Source organism: Lissotriton helveticus, chromosome 12 (assembly GCF_964261635.1).
Source record: "Lissotriton helveticus chromosome 12, aLisHel1.1, whole genome shotgun sequence".
Classification (NCBI taxonomy): domain Eukaryota; kingdom Metazoa; phylum Chordata; class Amphibia; order Caudata; family Salamandridae; genus Lissotriton; species Lissotriton helveticus.
In genome coordinates, this window is record NC_136073.1 from 808,398,636 (window position 1) to 808,416,867 (window position 18,232).

General features: G+C 48.0%; 1 protein-coding gene across 2 annotated transcripts in view; it reads left to right on the forward strand.

Annotated features, from left to right (window-relative positions):
* Nucleotides 1-18,232, forward strand: part of ASH1L (ASH1 like histone lysine methyltransferase) — a 709,056-nt gene that overhangs the window by 52,562 nt on the left and 638,262 nt on the right. For both annotated transcript variants that reach the window (XM_078670708.1, XM_078670709.1), the window contains exon 2: nt 17,149-17,682. In XM_078670708.1, the coding sequence (XP_078526834.1) occupies nt 17,269-17,682 (414 nt within the window). In that variant the 5' untranslated portion in view covers nt 17,149-17,268. The remainder of the gene's footprint in view (nt 1-17,148; nt 17,683-18,232) is intronic.

An 18,232-nucleotide genomic window follows, 5' to 3' on the forward strand; every position in this document is an offset into this window, starting at 1 on the left:
GGATGTCTAGTATGAGTCTGGCTGATGCGTTTTGGATGCGTTGGAGTTTTCTCTGAAGTTTAGCGGTGGTACCGGCTTATAGGGTGTTTCCGTAGTCCAGGCGGCTTGTAACTAGTGCGTGGGTGACCGTTTTTCTAGTTTCGGTGGGGATCCAGCTAAATGTTTTTTGAGCATGCGGAGGATGTTGAAGCAAGATGATGAGACTGCGTTGACTTGTCTGGTCATCGAGAGAGAGGAGTCCAGGATGACGCCCAGGTTCCGTGCATGGTCCGTTGGGATGGGTGCTTTTCCTAGGGCAGCTGGCCACCAAGAATCGTCCCAGGCGGAAGCGGAAGTACCTAAGATGAGGACTTCTGTTTTGTCCGAGTTCAGTTTAAGACGGCTGTGCTTCATCCACTCGGCTACTTCTTTCATTCCTTCGTGTAGGTTGGTTTTAGCGGTGTTTGGGTTTTTGGTGAGGGAGAGGATCAGCTGAGTGTCATCAGCGTAGGAGATGATGTCGAGGTTGTGTTGGCGTGCGATGGCCGCGAGGGGGCTCATGTATACGTTGAAGAGGGTGGGGCTGAGTGAAGAGCCTTGTGGCACGCCACAGATGACTTCGGTGGCCTCCGATTTGAACGGTGGTAAGCGGACTCTCTGAGTTCTTCCGGCGAGGAACGAGGTGATCCAGTCCAGTGCTTTTCCTTGGATTACGATGTTGTTGAGGCGTTGTAAAAGGGTGCTGTGGCAGACTGTGTCGAAGCTGCTGAGAGGTCAAGGAGGATGAGGGCGACTGTGTCTCCATTGTCCAGTAGTGTTCGAATGTCATCTGTTGCTGCGATGAGGGCGGTCTCAGTGCTGTGTTTGGCTCGGAAGCCGGACTGTGATGAGTCGAGGTATTTGTTGGCTTCGAGGAAGGCGGCGAGCTGGTTGTTGACTGCTTTCTCGATGACTTTGGCCGGGAATGGTAGGAGCGAAATGGGGCGGTAGTTTTTGAGTTCGGTGGGATCAGCTGTGGGTTTTTTCAGGAGGGCGCTGAGTTCGGCGTGTTTCCAGCTTTCCGGGAAGGTGGCGGATTTGAAGGAGCAATTGATGACGTCTTGGAGATAGGGTGCTATGATGGAGTCTGCTTTGTTGAAGATGTGGTGAGGACATGGGTCTGTGGGGGATCCTGAGTGGATGGAGTTCATCAGGCGGATGGTGTCCTCAGTGGAGATTGGGTTCCAGTCATTAAGGATGTTCAAGGGGGGTGAAGGGACGGTAGAAGGTTGGGTGGGTTGGTTGCCGAAGCTGTTGTGGATGTCTGCGATTTTGTCGTGGAAGAACGAAGCTAGGGAGTCGCAAAGGGTTTGAGAGGGAGTGATGTCGTTGGAGTTGGCAGAGGGGTTGGTAAACTCTTTGACGATGTTGAATAGTTCCTTGCTGTTGTGGGCGTTGTTGTCTAGTCGGTCTTTGAATGCTGCTTTCTTGGCAGTTCGGATCAGTTGGTGGTGTATGCGGGTGGCGTTTTTGAAGGCGTCTCTGGTGCTGGTGTTTGAGTCTTTTTTCCAAGCTTTCTCGAGGGAGCGACAGAGTTTCTTGGATTTCTTAAGATCATCGTTGAACCAGGGGGCGTTTTTGCTGCCTAGTTTGATTTGACGTTTTTTCAAAGGTGCTAGCTTGTCGGCGCTGTTGGTTAGCCATTGAGTGAGGTTAATGGCTGCTTGGTTGGCGTTTGATGAGTGGGCAGGGGGGTTTTGAAGAAGCGATGAGGAGATCTGGTCGATAGTGATTTTGTTCCAGTTTCTTTGCAGAGTAGGTTGAGGATGGTTGTGGGTTGTGGTCTTTTTGTAGACAAAGTGAACGCAGCTGTGGTCCGTCCAGTGGAGAACAGAAGTGTGACTGAAGGAGATGTGTTTGCTGGAGGTGAAGATCGGGTCGAGTGTGTGTCCTGCGTTGTGGGTGGGGGTGTTAACTAGTTGTTTGAGTCCAACGTTGGCGAGGTTGTCCAGAAGGGTGATGGTGTTGCTGTCGTTGTTCTTTTCCAGGTGAAAATTGAGGTCTCCCAGTATAATGTAGTCCTCGGAGGGGAGGGCGTGTGGGGTGATGAAGTCAGTGATGTCTTCACTGAATTGTGCACGGGGTCCTGGTGGCCTGTAGAGGAGTGTGCCTCTGAGTGTGGTCTTGGGGTCGGTGTGGATTTGGAAGTGAAGGTGTTCGGCGCAAGAGAGATTGTCGTCAGAGCTGGTTGAGATGCGGATGGAGTTCCTATGGACGATGGCGATGCCTCCTCCAGTTTGGTTAGTGCGGTCCTTTCGGATGATCTTGTAGCCTTCCGGGATGGCTATGGTGATGTCCGGAGCTGAAGAGGCGTTCATCCAGGTTTCTGTTAGGAAGGCGACGTCCGGAGAAATGGTGTCTAGTAGATTCCATAGGTCGATGGCGTGTCTGTGAACCGAGCGTGTGTTGAGCAGGATGCATTTTAGGTGGTTTGTGTCGGATCTCTGTTTGGTGTTTGTGGATGAGGAGTTGGTCTTGGTGCCGTCGAACTTGCAGGAGTTGCATGTGAAGGGTTCATGAGTGTGTCCAGGAGCGGCTTGGGCGCAGTTGGGGAGTCGACCGGGGTTTAGGGCTATGAGGGTGGAGGCGTTGTATGTAATGCGGGGGGGGTGGGTGGTACGGGGGCCAGGGGGTCTGGCGCTGGGCGCGGTCCAGGCGCGGACGGGCGTAGACGGGCTTACCTTTGGCGCACCTTCGGCGCAACTGGGGCGCGACCGCTGCGCGTGGACGCTGCGCGTAAAAGCCTCTGTCATATGTGGATACTGAGGGGGGAGGGGCGAGGTAGGGTCAGCTGGGAGGCGGGGCGGAGGTCAGGGCAGGGAGGGACAGCAACAAAGCACAAAATGGCAGCAGGACAGTAAACGAACCTGAAATGGAGGTACAGGCAGAACGCGACGCTATGCACAAAATAAACAGATGTGGCCAAGCACAAGACACTCCTCCTGGCTGCGCGTTTTCAAACAGTGGCACGACGCTAATTATTTACTGTGCAGTAATTGGTTCCAAAGCGTCTAAACAAACTCAGGCGCTACAAGTAGTGATTAATGCAGACGAGCGGCTGAATTGTATTAATGCTCGTGGGCGCTGCGGGGTCAATTCGGTAATGGCGCGCTACGTTAACACAGCTGGTTGAAATGCGATATGCTCGTGGGCGCTGCGAGGTCAATACGGTAATGGCGCGCTACGTTAACACAGCTGATTGAAATGCGATATGTAACAAATGGCAGACAGTCAGTACAGTGCAGAGTAAAGAGGGGCGATGCGGGTGAGCGTAAGCAGAAAGGCAATTTAAAAGCAGCTAGAAATGCAGGTGAGCGCTACGATACCGCAGTGTTCGGTCCTGGGAGCTGCGAGGGGAGCGACCGTAGCTGAGGGTATCAGGGTGGAGAAGGAGATGTGCGTAGGATGTAGCCATGCACCAATAATGTCTTGGATTCAGAACATATTAAAAATGGAATTCAGGAACTCTATTTCCAGCCACAATAATTGACCATTTAAGCTGCAGAGGCAAATAACCTACATCTTTAACGGTACCTTTAGCCATGCCAAAACAAGCACCTGCAATGCAATAGGTCTTGCATTTACGCGAGTTTGAGTTATTAACATTGTAAATTACAATGCCTTTTATTTTTTTGGGTGTTTAAAACATAAATAAAAGGCATTGTCATTTACAACGCCAATAGCTTCAACTCTCGCGAATGCGAGACCTATTGCATTCCAAATGTTTGAAGGCATCGCTGAGTTACCCCATTCTGTCTCCCATGGCCCCTGAAGCGCTCCCCATTTGCTACGAGTTAAATGTACAAGCCGGTGGTCACAACTGCACACGAAGGACCAGCCTGCAGTAAGAGAAACTCATTAAAGAAAATAACACTTACGGACTAAAGAAAACTTACAGTGTAACCAAAGTAAAAGGGCCAGTCCTCATGGGAGGTTACAAATGAAAACGAGGCGGTACTAAGGAGGGACTAACAAGCCTAATAACAAATCGGAAGCCAGCATTTAAGAAGGACAATGACACAAGCCAATGCTAAATATGGGCGGAGAGTGAGCAGGGCTTCAACTACATACTCCAATACAGCATGGCTCGCTGACCAGCACATGCACTGCCCAGGCTCGACCTAAACAAGAATTATTTTGTGTTTGCATGTGTAATGGGATGCTGTTCAACCAAGTGATGGGCCCTGTAAAGAAAGAAGCGACTGCCTTTTAAAAGAGCAACTTTTATCCTCCAGAACAAAACTATCATTACAGGGGTGGTGAAAGACTTATCCTTCAACTGCAAGGTCTGAGACCCATAGGGTGTGCTTTGGGCCTTGCAGGTACATAGGCCTTTTGCTTTAAAGAGACCCAGCAATCTGTATGTACTAAAACATGCTTTCAGGTGCTGCTACTCTAGCTTCTGTATGCACTCTAAAGGATTGGAATGGAAGAAAAGACCTATCAAAACGTCTACTCTTGACCTTTCCTCTACGTGGATGCATAGTATTGAGACTGGGGACTGGGTCCATATTTTTGGTGTATTAAGACAGTAACTGTATTTTAGGTATGGATAACACATTAAAATTGTGTAAGCACCAACGTATCCAATGATCAGGTTTATGCTGAGTGACACAACTTTCTCCACTTTGCAATTCATGACATGAAATACAAATATTTCAACAAAATCATAATGTGGTCCTCAGAAAATGTGGTCAACGAGGTGTCCCTCTTTAATTTATTTAAGATTTATGTATATTGCTCAATACAAGGTAACGCTTGACAGTATGTGAATAAATGTGCAGTGTATATTAACTTGTAAATATTCTGTAACATTATATACACACATAGAAGAAGGAAAGCAGACCTGACATCCATATTGTTAGGCTCAGCTGTTGTCCGACATAGCAGAGCACTGTTTGAACCTGATAGAGAAATGAGGAGAACAGTACTTCAATGCTGGTTAAGTAATGCAGCAGTGTCAGTTTATTGGCTCTCTTTGAGTACCCTAGTAAGTACATGTTCTTTGTATGCCGTAGAAGGATTGTGCTATAATCAGCACAATGGTGTTGGTGAATCATAATGGTCTTCAAAGGGTTGATGAGTCCTTCCTAGGAAGGAGAGCTAGAAGTGTTTAGCAAAGACTGAAGGCCAAAGTCAATCTATGATGGTGCTTTTGTCTTTGGATATGTCTAACGGTGATACTAGAGACTGCTCCTAACAAGGATTAGAGATTTAAAGTCACATGTACTTAGGGATGTTGCATTTGCAAGCCCTGCAATCATCAAAATCAGTGTTTGCCACCTTAAAATCCCCTTTTGTATTTAGTGTACCCATTTCCAAGTCAGTAACGTTTTACTGACTTGAAATATGGGTTTAAAATGGGGACTGATTCCCAATTTTGGAAGCTGTTTGTTTGTGTGGTCCATCCTAGTTGTGAATCCATACTATAATGTATCAGTGGTATGCAGCTGTAATTCTGGTCGCCTACAATTGAACAGTTGTGGACTCACAGGTTGGGGTGAATTGCAAATGGAATGAGAGTGACAGCTTCACGAGGTGGTTGGCAGTGGCCTGTTTTGTTTAGTTTTAAAGCAGACAAATGTATTTTATACATGTGATTGTTGCTAATTATAGGTGGACGCAAATTACGACCTGCCTAGTTTTATTTTATTAGGCAGGTCTCTGTACAACTCCCTAGGATTCCTTATTTTGCGACCTGACGTATTAGTACTTAGGTCGGCTCACAAAATTAGATACTGGTCGCAAAAAATCTGCGGCCACATTTTTGCAACCAGTTACAGTACATCTGCCCCCAGATTGTCTTCTTGATAAGGCAGTTATTTTTTGGAGAGAGTTATGTGAGTGTCTTATAGATACTGAATCCTGATGTGCCTCTATCGCAGCCTTTAGCTAAAATAGTGAAACCCAAAAGGAATTACCTGCGTGTTCCCTAGGATGACGCAGAGTTCCACTAATTTTCATAATTAATTGACCAATTAATTTTTCATACAAGTTGACGTCAGGCCAGGGGATTGCTTTAATTTAAAAAGGCAACAAATTTCATTTGTTTGTGTTGCACACAAATTTACCAGCACTTTGCACTTATCCTTGTTGAAATGTAATATTTATAATCTTCAAGCAGAGTGCTTCTGAGCACAACAGTCAGTGGATTTACTTAACTCTTCTTTTATTGCTTAACCAAAAGCAATTTATTTGGGAATTCGTGGTTGTAGTCCTGCCTGCTGCTCGTTATCTTGGTCTGGCCTGATAGTAAGCTGTGTAAATAGCTATAAACATCTGTGGTCTTAACTACCACCAATTTCCTTCAGTTATGAGCAAAGCAGCCCTGGCATCCTTAAGCAGACTTCCGTGAAAAATGTGTGTAAAACAGTTTTGTGATCTTAGCACAACATTAATTGTAAGAGAGGACTTACCAGTTTCCATCTTCGCATCAGTGGTTAATGTCAAAGATAGAGTTTGCAGCCTGTTTTCTGTTGGGATATCCGTGATGGTTTAACTATTCGAGAGCTTCTGTTTCTAAATGGTATATCTCAAGTGGTTTCTGTCTGAAGAATGCTTTAGTTAAACCATTGTTTGGGTATTTCGTACTTTAGAGTCGAAGTATTTAGAACTCTTTGGGTCTCATTACAAGTCTAGGTGTTATTTATCGCATATGATAAATAGCATTACCACGGGAGCACGTTATTAATCTGGTGCAATAAATAACACCTATTACGAGTCTGTGGGTAATAACATGCAGATGTTAATGCTTAATGCACCAAGATCCACATGACATAGTAAATACTGTACAATTTCCCCTATTACATTCCTGCAGGGTTGACCTGCCAACATTTATGGAACATATCTTTTTATTCGGTTTAGAAGGCACACCAATGAGTATACACAGCCATTCGCCTACAACCACAGGGGCCCTCAGCCAGGAAAGGATGCATAGGCTTGAACGTCAGTGGGGACCCGAGGAAGTCTGTGGACAGCATTCCAAAACAGGGCCATCCATCCTAACAGTACTCACCTTTCCCTGAGGATTTGGACATTCAATTTGTCTCCCCCACGCACTGCCTATTTCATTATGATGAACTGTGGGAAATGTAGGCAAGATCCTAAAACTGCAGTAGGCATGCACACTAACGATTGTGGGGCGGAGCGCTCCAACCAATGGGAGAGCGGCAGGAGATTCAAAGGTGGGTATGGAGCTGTGCTATGTTCACAAAGGCATCTGAGGAAGGCGAATGGTCGCCGAAATGCATTATGCCCAGTGTCCCAATTAAAGGCTTCTGAAAGGATTCCACTGTGTGGCCTCTAGCTTCTCTGTACTGGAGGGGTTTGTTGTTGGATATATATATATGTACACAGCTTCATAGGCTACATCCTGGAGGCTGGCAGCGCTGACAAACATGCCTGGCAAGTAAAAAACCAACATAAATCATCAGAAGGACAGTGCAGGTCTACAGAACCGGAACCCAAACAAGGACATAACCCCCCTCCCTCTTAAGAAAAATAAAGAGAGAGGCGCCCGTACCATGATCCTCAGATGCCAGAAAGTGACCTAACCCCACCCGCCAGGCTCGTTCTAAAGCCCCCGTTAACCCAGCTTGGGAACACCCTATTCTTGCACTTGAGGGATCAGCTGGAGAATTTGCAGGATTTTGGGGCAAGTGACTTCTCGGAAATTTTTCGATAGTACTGCAATTAAAGAAGCCCATAGTTCTGCGTATTTTTTGGCCTTTATGGTCTTTTACTAAAGAAAGGCGTTCCATAGCTAGAGTCATCCAAAGTCTATGGAGCCATGGCGAGTGGTCCGGGACCGTAGCAGTGCCTCAGTGTATCCGAATCGCTTGACGCGCTGCGAGCAGCGCTAATGCCATCTGCCTGCCTCGCATCTACCGCAATGGAAATGTTATTGGGTTCAAAAGTTCTAGGAGAGTGTAACTCGGGAAGCGAGATATCTCAGTCTTGAATGCGGTGTCGATGTCGTTGAGCACCTGCTCGCAGAATCGCTCCAGTCTCGGACAATGCCAAAGAAGATGTACTAGGGACCCTGTCAGGCCGCAGCCCCGCCAGCATTTCTCAGTATGGTTCTTGTCCCATTGGTGGATACGAGCGGGCGTTAGGTACCAGTAAAATGCTACCTTAAACGCAGACTCTGCTCCAGCGGCATTGTGGGCAGTGTGATGGGCCCCATAATGGATATTGTCCCACTCCTTGTCCGTAAGGTCCTGCCCCAGTTCTGCCTCCCAGCGAAGTTGGCCTCTCGAGCGATTTCCTTTCTGGCCTGGAGCAAGAAGAACATAGAGTTTCGCTATAAGATGTTTGTCATCTTTCCGAGAGACATGCGATAAGTGCGTCCCGAGGTAGCTCAGTGCCGTAGTTGTAGGTAATAGTACCGTTACATGTCTGTCCGGAGAAGGTTGAGGTCCTGTCGCATCCGAGAGAAGGGAATGATGCCATCCGGGTCAAATAGGTGACCAAAGCGCTTGCAACCCGCCTCCCTCAAACGCTGGGCAACCTCAGACTTACCTCCCAGGGGAAATCGGGGTTATCCACCATCGGTGTCATCGGGGAGGAGAAGGTTGTGTGGCCTCTTGTGAGAGCCACCGCATCCCATACCTTCATTGTCGCTGCAGTGACTGGGGAGGAGTAGAGACCCCATGATCGCGAGCAGCGCCTAAGCCAGATCTCTCTCCAGACATTCGCTCCAGCTACCGCCTGATCCATGAAGGTCCAGTGCTTTTCTGAGAGGGGGCGATTCCATTCTAGGACATACCTTAGGTGAGCGGCCTGGAGGTATCTATGGACCAACAGCAAGTTCACCTCGCCTTCGATTTTGGGGCGCACCAGTTGTACAACAGAGAGGCGTGCTTTCCTATTGCCCCATATACATTTATTTATGGCCAGCTGTAGTGCCCGCATGGCTTTGGGTGGAGGAACCAAAGGCAGAGTTTGGAACAGGTACAGAATCCTCGCAAAATCGTCATCCTCACCGCGGCGATGCGCCCGAACCAGGAAAATGTACTTTTAGTTCAATCATCCAGTGCCTTCCTAGTCTGGTCTACCAGCGACTAATAGTTCAGTTCCAGAGTGCGTGGGAGCGATGAGAATGCCCATATTTGGCATGGGGTCGCTAGACCAGTGCAGGGGAGATCCTGCTGGAGGGAGTCTACATGTGTCTGGGGCAAGGACAAGTTGAGCACTTGAGATTTGTTAAGATTGACCTTGTAGCCGGAGACTTGTCCGAAGGACTCCAATTCTTCGCCAGCTCAGGTAAGGAAGTGAGAAGCTACGCTAGGGAGAGGATAACATCATCCGTGTAGAAGCTCACTTTGTGGGTATCTCCCCCGAACCGAAGACCTTGGATGCCCGGATGATCTTAGATTCTCTGAGCGAGGGGCTCCATGTACAGGGCAAATAGGAGGGCCGAGAGTGGACACCCCTGCCTCGTGTCCTAGGCGATCTTAAAGGGGGTCGAGGACACTCCATTTACTCTGAAAAACGCTAGGGGGCATGGTAAATGCACTGCACCCATTGGATGAAGTGGGGTCCAAAACCGAATCCCCATAGGGTATCAAATAAATATTTCCAGCACACCATGTCGAACGCTTTCCCCGCGGACAGGAGCACAGCCTCCTTACGGGAGCTATGGACACTGTCCATGAGATGAAGAAGACGTTTTCAATTGCCGCCGCCCTGACGAGTCGGGATGAACCCCGCCTGGTTCAAATTGATTAGGCCCGCCATTAGAGGATTCAGCCGAGCTTCCAGTATGCCGGTGAAGAGCTTTGCATCGATATTAAGCATCGAAATCAGGCGGTAAGAGCTGCAAAGCCCTGGGTCTTTGTTGTGCTTAAGGATTACTGAGATCACGGCTTCGGACATAGAATCCGTGACCGCCCCCTTGTTAAGGAAAGAGTTGAAAAGCTGAGTCAGAAGGTGCCAGTTCCTTACAGAATGTTTTGTAGAACAGGGCAGGGTAGCCATCGGGTCCCGGGGATTTATCTAGCTTTAGCCTTGAGTTAGCTGAAATGACCTCATCCAACCGTATGGCATCCTCCAGCAGCTCCGTCTGCACTTTAGCGAGGAGGGTGAACTTGTTTGACTTCAGGTATGAGCCTGCGTCGGTGACCTACAGTCTCCTCACTATACAGAGATTGATAAAATTGCTGAAACTCCTCCACGATTTGAAAGTCCAAGTGTACCTCCTCGCCTGTGGGCCGCTTCAAGGAGGAGATGGTCGCAGCTATGGCATTGGCACGTAGCCTCTGCGCCAGCAGCCTCCCACACCTTTCGCTACTCAGATGGAACTTGTGGCGGAGTCGAAGTAGAGCGTATTCCGCCCTATCAAGGTCCATGCACTTAAGAAGCATTCACCTGCCCTCCAAAGTTCTCCAGACCCTCGGGCCCCATGCGTTTTTGTATTACCTCTAGCTCCCCCACTTCTTGTTCTAAGCTCTGACGGGCTTTTTATTGTCACCGGAGATCGCCATGAGTTCCTCGCGAATAACCAGCTTAAGTCTTTCCCAAATGTTCGCTAAGGAAGTGATCCCAGTATCGTTGTGTTGGAGGTATTCCGTTATCCTTGAGCATGTGCTCTGTATGTTACTAGGCAAGTGTAAGAGTCCCAACCCCAGCCGCCATCTAGGAGGAGTGAATATGATCCCCCTCCGATTGTATGGCAATGGAGATAGGTGCGTGGTCAGAGAGAGAGCGCATGGCTATAGAGGCTTTATTAATCCTAGGTAGGAGCACGTTGGAGACGAGGAACATGCCAGACGCGCATAGGATTTGTGAGCTGCCGAATAGTGGGTGAAATCCTGCGTGGTCGGGTGCCTGAGTCACCAAACATCGTGAAGGCCGTTGTTGGCCAGCCATTGTTTACTTTCTGAGTAAAGGGCACCCACTTGCATGTCCCGCTGGCCAGACCGATCATTATCATTGTCCATGACAAGGTTCAAGTCACCACCCACCACTACAGCAGAGTCAGGGGAGGCCAGGCCAGGCCTTCTGTAACATGCCTAAGTAAAATGGCTCTTGGTGTGTGTTGGGTGCGGAAATATTAATCAAGGTGAGGAGAGTGGTCCTCCATTGTACCGGGAGTGCTAGAACCCTGCCATTGGACTCGTAAAAAGTAGAGAGTACTTTGCCCTCAAATTTTGCCCCCAGGAGAATGGCCACCCCATTCTTTTTCACTGTGCTTAAGGACCAGTAATGATGAGGAAATCGTTGTGTACGCATGCGGATACTGTTCTTGGCTAACAGGTGGGTCTCTTGCAGCATCCAGATATCCCCTTCAGAGTGTTCTAATAAAGAAAGGATCGCAGTGCGTTTTACAGGGTGATTCAGGCTCCGAACTTTAAGACTTGAAATTTTCAGGTCTCTAACCATTCAGTGCGGGGGTTAGTATGCAATGCGCAGCCGTGACAACCAAAGAAAAACGCTGGTGGTAAGCTTGAGCGATCAATGGCCAGGGAGGATGAGATATAGGTGCATGATGTGGTACGAACACCCAACAAAAAAGAACAACAACATTCTGAAATAACGAAAATCCCTCTGCAAATCAACCCCAAACGGTAACCGTGGACACCAGATCGTCGAAGAGAAACCCAAGGGGGTCATGACATTGGCAGCAAGTCGCGAGACAGAGCACCTGATAGTCCAAGGGCTGCAGTGGATCATTCCGTTAGCCGGGGAGAAGGAGCAGACACACGTGTCCCTCAGACTACACTCCAGGATCCCCATCCCCGACAGTCCGCATGATAAACTCAAGGTGAGATCGGACGTTCCTGAGGCTGAGAGAGAGAGGAAAGGACGGTCTCACGTTCCTTGGCCATTGCTTCGATTCAGGTTTGAAGTTGGGTGATGATTTGCCAATTGTTTGCCAGCGTGAGGATTGCCGGGCGGTGGTCTCTCTGAGGCCCTCTTTCTGCTCCGTGGTCGTAGCGCTCTCCAATCCCAGCAAGTCGAGAGCCTCTATGAAAGAGCAGATCTGTCGCAGTTAGCCCTGATGCTTAAAGATAATGCGGAAGGGGTGGCCCCAGGAGTATGGGATTCCTTTGTTGTGGAGATGGGAGGTAACCACTTTAAATTCCCACCTTTTGGTCAGCGTGGAAGCTGCAAGATCTTGGAAAAGTGCTGGAGTGTGGCCCTGGAACTGGATAAGGTGAGCTGCCCGGGCTTTGCGTTGAATTTGCAACTTGAGCTGAAAATCATGTACGGAGACGAGGGCCTTGTCCCCACTGGGCAGGACCACACAATGGACCCGGTCCATCTGAACGTCACGAGCGCCATCGTCCCCCAAAACTTGCTGGAAGAGGGCCAAGACATAGGATCAAAGGTCCTCTCCCTCAGCCCGCCAGGGCACCGCTCGAATCTGTATGTTATTTCTCCAGGAGCGATTCTCAAGGTCTTCTGCGTGGGCCTGTAAGTCCAGGTTTTGGTCCCGTATACTGATCACCACCTGCTGCAGCTGGTGAAGGTCTTCCTCTCGGCTCAGGTCATGCTCTTCATGGGTGGCCACCCGGTCACCCACCTCATCTAAGTCGCGCCGGACTTCCCAAAGATCATCGGAAAGCTGGCCCTTCAGATCTAGGATGTCCTCCTTAATAGCAGAAAACAGCTTTGTAGCCGGGCCGCACCCTCCCTCTATCATCTCTGACAGACCCCGGACCCCAGACCCGGCGCCTGCTGCATCATGGCCGCCCGACTGCTTGAGGAGCATGTCTTTGAGGGACTTCCCTTTCCTCGTCCGGGCCGAGGACATAGTGCTGTGCTACTTCCGAGGGTCACCCCATGTGAGGTCTGATGCGATAGTCTGATGGCACTCGCGTGGAATAGGAGTTGGTGGCCTCACTAGGCTGTCCAGGGGCCTTGAACTCTTGCACCGGGGCAGATTCCTAGCAAGGCCTTATCTAGTCCCCTGGGGGAGCCCTATGTTCTCCGGGGCGCTTTCCACCCCTTAAGGTTTGCAGTACCCAGCCGGTAGGCCGATACCGGGAAAGTCCCAAATCAGTTTGTTTCAATAGCAAAGTGTGGGGCCCATCCGAGGCGTAGGTCAACGAGCTCCTGCGCCTGGGCAGGTACACAGTGTGGCTTTGCTCAGTCCTCCGAGGGGATCCTGTGTGCTCCGGGACGGTCTCTTATCCTTCGAGGCGCTCGCGCTGCATGCTGCCAGCCGGAGAGGCCCAGTTCAGCTCACCTGAAGTGCAGGGTGTGAGGTCCGTCCAAAGCCCAGGCAATCGCGCTTCCTGTGCTGCACACTGTCCCAGAAGTGCCAGCAGCCCCCACAAGGGGTGCAGATCAGGAAGTCCAAGGCTGTGTACTGCGCCACCACCCTCCATTAGCGCCGGGTCGTCTCAACTGCCACAACAGTACGAAACCTCCGCCACCCACCGGTGCCCAGGCGGATGCCGCAGCACACCTGAGGCCCGTCTCCGGGCGTAGATTGTTGTGGCTCCTTTGGGTAGCGAGTCGCAGCACCTGAAGAGCTAGGCCGCAGGCTCTGGCGCCCCCAGCGGCCCAGCCACATTTCCGCTGCGTGGATCAAGAGGTCCGCAGGCCACGGGTGGATCAATGGAGGCGCTGCGCTCTTTCTGCCAAGCGCCTTCTCTCAGGGCCCCATCGGGAGGAGGGTGAGTGCAGGCGGAGGATGTATGCTTGACTGGGAGGCTCTGTCTCTGTACCCGCCGATGTCCTCCTGTTGCCGCGGCGTCGCGCCTCACGCTCTAGGCCCTGGCCCAACTCCCATCGAGTCGCAAACAGGTCCAACAAGGGCGCCGGAAGCGGCAAAAGGATTCCGCCCTGGCACCGCAGCAGTCCCTCTCAGATTCCGGTCCCGGATTGTGTGTCGGGACCGGGGATGGGGCTTAATGTGATGCATTTGAAAGGCGAAGCCGGAGGGACGAAATCCTAGGTCCTACCGTACCGCCATCTTGGCCACACCCCTGACCTGCCAAAATTTAACAAAGGTTGAGGTATCTAATGCATTCGATAGTTATCAAATGCATTAAATAACACTACTCTTAATTCCGTCCCCTGCGCAAACAGGGTGCAGAAGTCAGTAATTAACGACCCACTCGTAATCAGGTCCTGTATCTCTTTAAAATAATTTTATTTAACTCTGTAAATGATTTGTATGAAAACCACTATGTGCTTAGCACTCCATTGAATGAAAAGTTCACGAGGAAATGGAAACACTTATAGTGGCGCAAATTTAACATCTGTGTATTGCGCTGAATTGCAACGCTAAACCCAGTTTTACTGTACTAAAAGATTTTTTTTCTCTTTAATATGAATATTTTACCATGAATTCGAAGTCATTTTGTCAAGATAACAAACAATTAAAAGTAGTTGTGACACAGCCTACAGTATACATTACACATTCCAAATCCGTTTGAATTAAGTGTGTGAATAAACGGGTCACAATATTATATTTTCTTTCTCTATTTCAATATCCTTTTGGACTGAACCTCCTTTAGTTAAAGTCACGTGGTCAAAGGATAGGATCTGTTATTGCAGTTTTCTTCTGTAACCAATATGTTTCTTTTTACAGTGCTCTTTTTTTGGGAGGGGCACATTTTATTGGTTTTAGTGCTATTAAAGTAACAATACAGCACAATAACATTTCAACATGGGCGCTGTATTTCCCCCCCCCCCACATACACCCTTATACTCCATCCTCACTCAGTACTTGTAGGGCATTTCGCCCATCCTACATCGGTGCCTCTGACCCAATAGATATGGATATCTGTCTTTTTTTATTTGATTTTTTTTACTTAGAATCTGTTTATTGAATTTTGCACATGACAAAACCGAACATAACAATGGTATGGGAAGGCATAAAGCGAGTCAGCACCTCGGACTTGGAACCCGAGCCAGGTAGATGCTTAGGCAATGATACAAGGGGTATATCAGATTAAACAACAGCAGAGTAAAATTGACATATCACACTGAGCAATTCAAAGAAACATTGCTCGCTGGTAGTGTGGCATTGAGATCATGGTGGAGGACGGTCGGTTGGTGCAAGTTTAACCCCAAAAAAGTGGATGAGGAATATCAGCAGTGAAGCATAAATGAGGCACGAGTGATAGCAAAAGGGTATGCCATGGAAAAGTGAAGGGGTAGAACTCCGTGTAAATGAGCCCTGGAAAGCAAAGGGTGTGGGAAAAGGGGAGGGACGGGGGAACGGTGGGTTGCCCAGTGCTTGAATGGTTAACTGAAACGGGGGTGGGGGGATTGGAAGGAGAACTAAGGGAGCAAGTCCTAGCGAATCCCTTAGAAGCAATTATGTTAAGGGAAGGAGGAAAATAACTGAAGATAGGGAAATTCACCCTGTCGGTGTGGGTTAATCTCATTGTAGATGTCCATGAGCGGTCAGCCAATTAATCGAACAAGTGAAGTGCACTGAGTCTGGGCGGATGGAAGTATAAGTGTTCCAGCCTGGACATGTAGTTGATAAGAGGTTGCCAATGGAGCGTAAAGGTTTTGTCCAAGGCTGACAATTTATGGGTCTAATCCTCATGTACCAGGAGGCTAAGGGCGAAGTATTGGGGGACTTGCAAGTTAGGGCGATAAGTTGCTTTGCTGCTCCAGTCATATGTTGTCAGGTACCATTCTGCACGTGTCATCACTTTAAGCACAGGAGGACAGATTCTCAAGATATTGCAGTAGTCTGGAATCGGGTAGCCCAGGTGGTTCTTTAGCTGTACAAAATTGCTCATCAATTCGAGACTTTAGACTACTTAGGCTTCTTGGCTAAGTCATGGCATTACATTTTGGTTCATTTTTAAAATCGTGTTTTTTTAGAAGCTGGATAGAGCAATATGAATATGCATTATTGAGCCAAATAGTTCAGTTGATAGTTTATTGAGATCCTACTCCGTGAACCACAGCACCTTTAAGAAAGACTAACCCATTGGTAGGGTGGTTTTGATAAGCAAGATATTTTTCTGAGCAACGGCGGCTTAGGTTCTTTTTTCATTACCTGACAGGAAATGTTTTCTTATGGTGCAGTGGTCAAACAGGAAATTCAGTGCCGCAGGATGGGCACAGCTCAGGGAAAGGTGGTTAGCTGGCAAGTGGCTCCTACAAGTAATGTGAATGGGTTCCCGCTACCCCACCTTTGTGTTTTTTTAACTTCAGTAGCTTTATGCTTTGCAAAGTTCACCAGTTTTTTTTAATGCAGTTGCCAATCCATTGACTTTGCAGCTTTCCACACCACTCGTCAGTTCTGACCCGTAGAGTAGAGCGCACACTCCCAATACTCCTAGATGATCAGCTCCCCATTCCAACAAAAGCTACCTAAGGTGTGAGGTTATGTATAGTGTTCACCTGCCCCCAAATGACTAAATGCAGATGCCAGTTTGGAATAGATTGAAGGAAAAGCCAAACAATGGAAACCCAATAGTGCATAGTCAATGCTCTCCCTGAAAAGCACTGTTCGCTTGCAGAGATGGGGGATTCAAAACGCTGACAGTGAACGTTACTTTCAAGTACAGATTAAAAAAACAGTAATAGCAATAAAACCTACACATTTAATACTGTTGTGTCTTGCAGCCAAATAGTTCTCTGCTGCAAACGTGCTGGATTGACTGTAACTCAAATCTTCAGTAATTTAGCCATGAACTTGTTCAGGTCCGAAGCTGTTGCATTTCTCACATCTCTGTCTTCTTAAACACTTTCTTTATAAAGGGATTCAAGAAGCTGTAATCTTAAGCTTGTTTCTTTGTATACTATGTGTTTCTCTGTTAAGGCATGTATCTCTCAACAGTATAAAATAGGCGTTCTATACGTGTGAATTTTGCTACCTCCAGTTATGTGGAAGTATTAAAAATATATTTGTATTAGTTTTATTTCCATAACTGTACAGTAACAGTGTAACAGTTAACCTTGCATGCGCTTTTGGCACTCGACCCCTCATTTCTTAACAACCCCCCCCTCACCACCAATCTAAGTCCTCCCTTCTCCTCATGGAGTCAATCCACAGAGTAGCCCACCCCGCCTCTCCCTCGACTTACATTTTTTTGTATTATGGAAAATGTGGAATAGTTGTGCCTAGTTTGTTCAAATCCCTCATTTGGCTATCCCAAAATGTCCAATAGTGTGATTTTGTTTTGTCTCTTTTATTTCATTATGCAGTGACCCTGATGCGGAGTCTTTGTGTTGGGCAGCAGCTTCCTAATCCCCCATCCCCTGGCGGTAGATGGCACAATAAATCACCCAAGGCATTTCTTGTGTTGATGTTAACAAGCCCTTGTGATGGACCCTAGAAATACTGCTATGTTAGGATTGGGTTCCGATTCGGATGGGTTTTCTGGGAAGAGCCCCTCTGTGGTCAGCACTGGTACAGCGGTAAGCACCTGGCACGCAGAGCCAGGGAGTGGAACCAAAGAGCAAGGCACCGACGGCAACAACTGCAACCCAGACCTTAAGGGAGCCGATGCAGCTAAGGAGACTGATGACCAGCACCAGTTTTCAGTCAAAGAATCCAACTTTTCTGAGGGAAACCTGAAATTGAAGATTGGAGTTCAGGCTAAAAGAACTAAGAAACCTCCAAAGAACTTGGAGAATTATGTTTGTCGCCCTGCTATAAAAACAAGCACCAGACACTCGCGGAAGGTGTCAAAGAGCGGGAAAATGACAGAGGATAAAAATGAGCTTTCTTCGAATCGGGTAAGTGTCTAGTAATACAGTTACTTTTAGACAGGCATGCGTCTACAATTCCAAGCTGTGTTCATTTCTGTAAAGATTATAAAAGGGATCAGTAGTGAAAAGCTATTTTTGTTCTGTCACTTGACTGATGCAATTCTGTCTTTTTGATTGGGAAGCCGTTGTAATTCACTGTAAACCAATATTGCTCCCTGAAATGTATTTATTTAGTTTTATTTTAACTTGTTATGTGAAGGAGTATAAAAGTATGTGTTAGGTTGCAGATTTGGAGGAGGGGTGCTGAAGATGCTTTATTACGAGTGCATGAGTTAAGAGTACAAGAGGCAAAGTTGAAGGTGGTGGCCGGGTGTGATTGCATGCTTTTTAAGCTCATTCAGTCAATAGAGTGAGCCTAAAGTGCATAATAAAAATTGTAAAATGCTACCTAGGGATTCCATGTAGCTGAGGCATGTACTTCGTAACAAAGAGCCAGTAGCAAAAGCTGAGGACTCGGTTGGCTTTTCGTGCAGGACTGACAATAGAATAGTAGGTTCTGCTACTCCTATGATCCCCG